The sequence below is a fragment of the Limulus polyphemus genome, unplaced genomic scaffold (genome assembly GCF_000517525.1).
Source record: "Limulus polyphemus unplaced genomic scaffold, Limulus_polyphemus-2.1.2 Scaffold471, whole genome shotgun sequence".
In the NCBI taxonomy this organism is placed as follows: Eukaryota; Metazoa; Arthropoda; class Merostomata; order Xiphosura; family Limulidae; genus Limulus; species Limulus polyphemus.
This window is the reverse complement of record NW_013666081.1, coordinates 457688-459554: the sequence shown is the minus strand read 5'-3', so window position 1 is coordinate 459554 and position 1867 is coordinate 457688. Positions and strand designations below refer to the sequence as shown.

The 1867-nt window shown below is 34.6% G+C and overlaps 1 protein-coding gene across 2 annotated transcripts in view; it reads left to right on the top strand.

The window, feature by feature from the left end:
• Nucleotides 1-1867, top strand: part of LOC106458485 (uncharacterized protein DDB_G0284459-like) — a 78303-nt gene that overhangs the window by 36414 nt on the left and 40022 nt on the right. For both annotated transcript variants that reach the window (XM_022384706.1, XM_022384707.1), the window contains exon 3: nt 944-1040. In XM_022384706.1, coding sequence (XP_022240414.1) covers nt 944-1040 — 97 coding nt within the window. The remainder of the gene's footprint in view (nt 1-943; nt 1041-1867) is intronic.

Here is a 1867-nt window from a genome sequence, read left to right as displayed (position 1 = left end):
TAGTTCGACCAGTTTAATATTTTCCCCTGAAATTGATCTTAAAATTCTCCGTAGCCGTGACTTTTTCCCATCTTTCCTTTAATATCGTTGTTCTTCTCACATAGCCGAGAAACTTGAACTGAACAATGATTGTGCCCCTCACGGGTTGCAATGGTGAGGCCAACATTTGGCGGGTCAGCCAAATTATTGCCGCGGGTCATAAGTTGCCGACTACTGTTCTAGCCTGTTGTATGTAATTGACTATATATACATATCTACAGTTTTATAAAAACTACTATGATATTCACAGCAGGCAGAATAAGATATATATATATACACACACACACTCACGTGTAGAGTATGCACATTTTACTAGTATTTCATTGTGATAGAGACGCGGCCTGTTAAGCCTTCCATTTAACATAGTGTAGATGAGGATTTCTTTAGCTTTTATCTGGTAAACTGTAACATGAAAATGTTCGACAGATCGTATTCTTTCAGGTCACTAAGCAAGGATTGCGTTTTGAAAAGTTGGATTGAGGTAGTCATTTGTTTTCATTAGTTCAATAGCTTTATTCGAAATTTATCAATGTTCTCTTCCTGTGAACAAGCGAATCAGTTAATTTCAACACGTTATTGAAAAGACGCGATCGTAACTCAAAGCTATGTTTAAAATAATTCATCGTATTTTCATTGTAAGAGCTCCATAGAATATTCGTCTGGCTCAGAGTATTGAACGAGATCTCGTTTCACGCGAGACTAAAATGGTGAACTGTATAGTGTGTATTTTGTAGAGCTTTTAAGGATAAATATAGAAGGACAAGTAAACGACGTAAAACATTTACACATGTGTGTTTTACATTTACATTATTTATTAAAGAAGTATGTATTATCACGTCGCCATAAGAAATTATTGTGTTTTTTTTAATACTTGATTACTAATCATCACTCCTAAATCTTTCAGTTTGCAAAACCTGCATCGTGCAATATCTGGAATCCAGCAAGTTCTGTCCGATATGTGATGTCCAGGTGCACAAGACCCGCCCTCTGTTGAATATTAGGTAATGTGCCCACTACGGGTATCGAAACCCGGTTTATGTCGTTATACTCCTATAGACTTACAGCCTATAGTATAAGTAATGAATCTATAATTTGTAGACAAGAGTAAATGTTTGGGCGTGAACATTTTCTATTAACTAAGTACTGTTGTACCATAGATCACATCAATCTATGAAAGTATTGTAGAGACTTTCTCAGCACTGTTGTACCATAGTTCACATCAATCTATGAAAGTATTGTAGAGACTTTCTCAGACTGTTGTACCATAGTTCACATCAATCTATGAAAGTATTGTAGAGACTTTCTCAGTACTGTTGTACCATATTTCACATCAATCTATGAAAGTATTGTAGAGACTTTCTCAGTACTGTTGTACCATATTTCACATCAATCTATGAAAATATTGTAGAGACTGTTGTACCGTAGTTCACATCAATCTATGATAATATTTTAGAGACTGTTGTACCATAGTTCACATCAATCTATGATAATATTGTAGAGACTGTTGTACCGTAGTTCACATCAATCTATGATAATATTGTAGAGACTGTTGTACCGTAGTTCACATCAATCTATGATAATATTGTAGAGACTGTTGTACCATAGTTCACATTAATCTATGAAAATATTGTAGAGACTGTTGTACCATAGTTCACATCAATCTATGATAATATTGTAGAGACTTTCTCAGGAATATTTTAATCTTAATACAGCCTACATCACATCATATGTCGTAAGAAAAAAGTCCAGTCTTATATATATATATATATATATATATACTGAAATCTTAGGTTGGTTGTACGAGTATCGACCACTCTCGCACCGTACC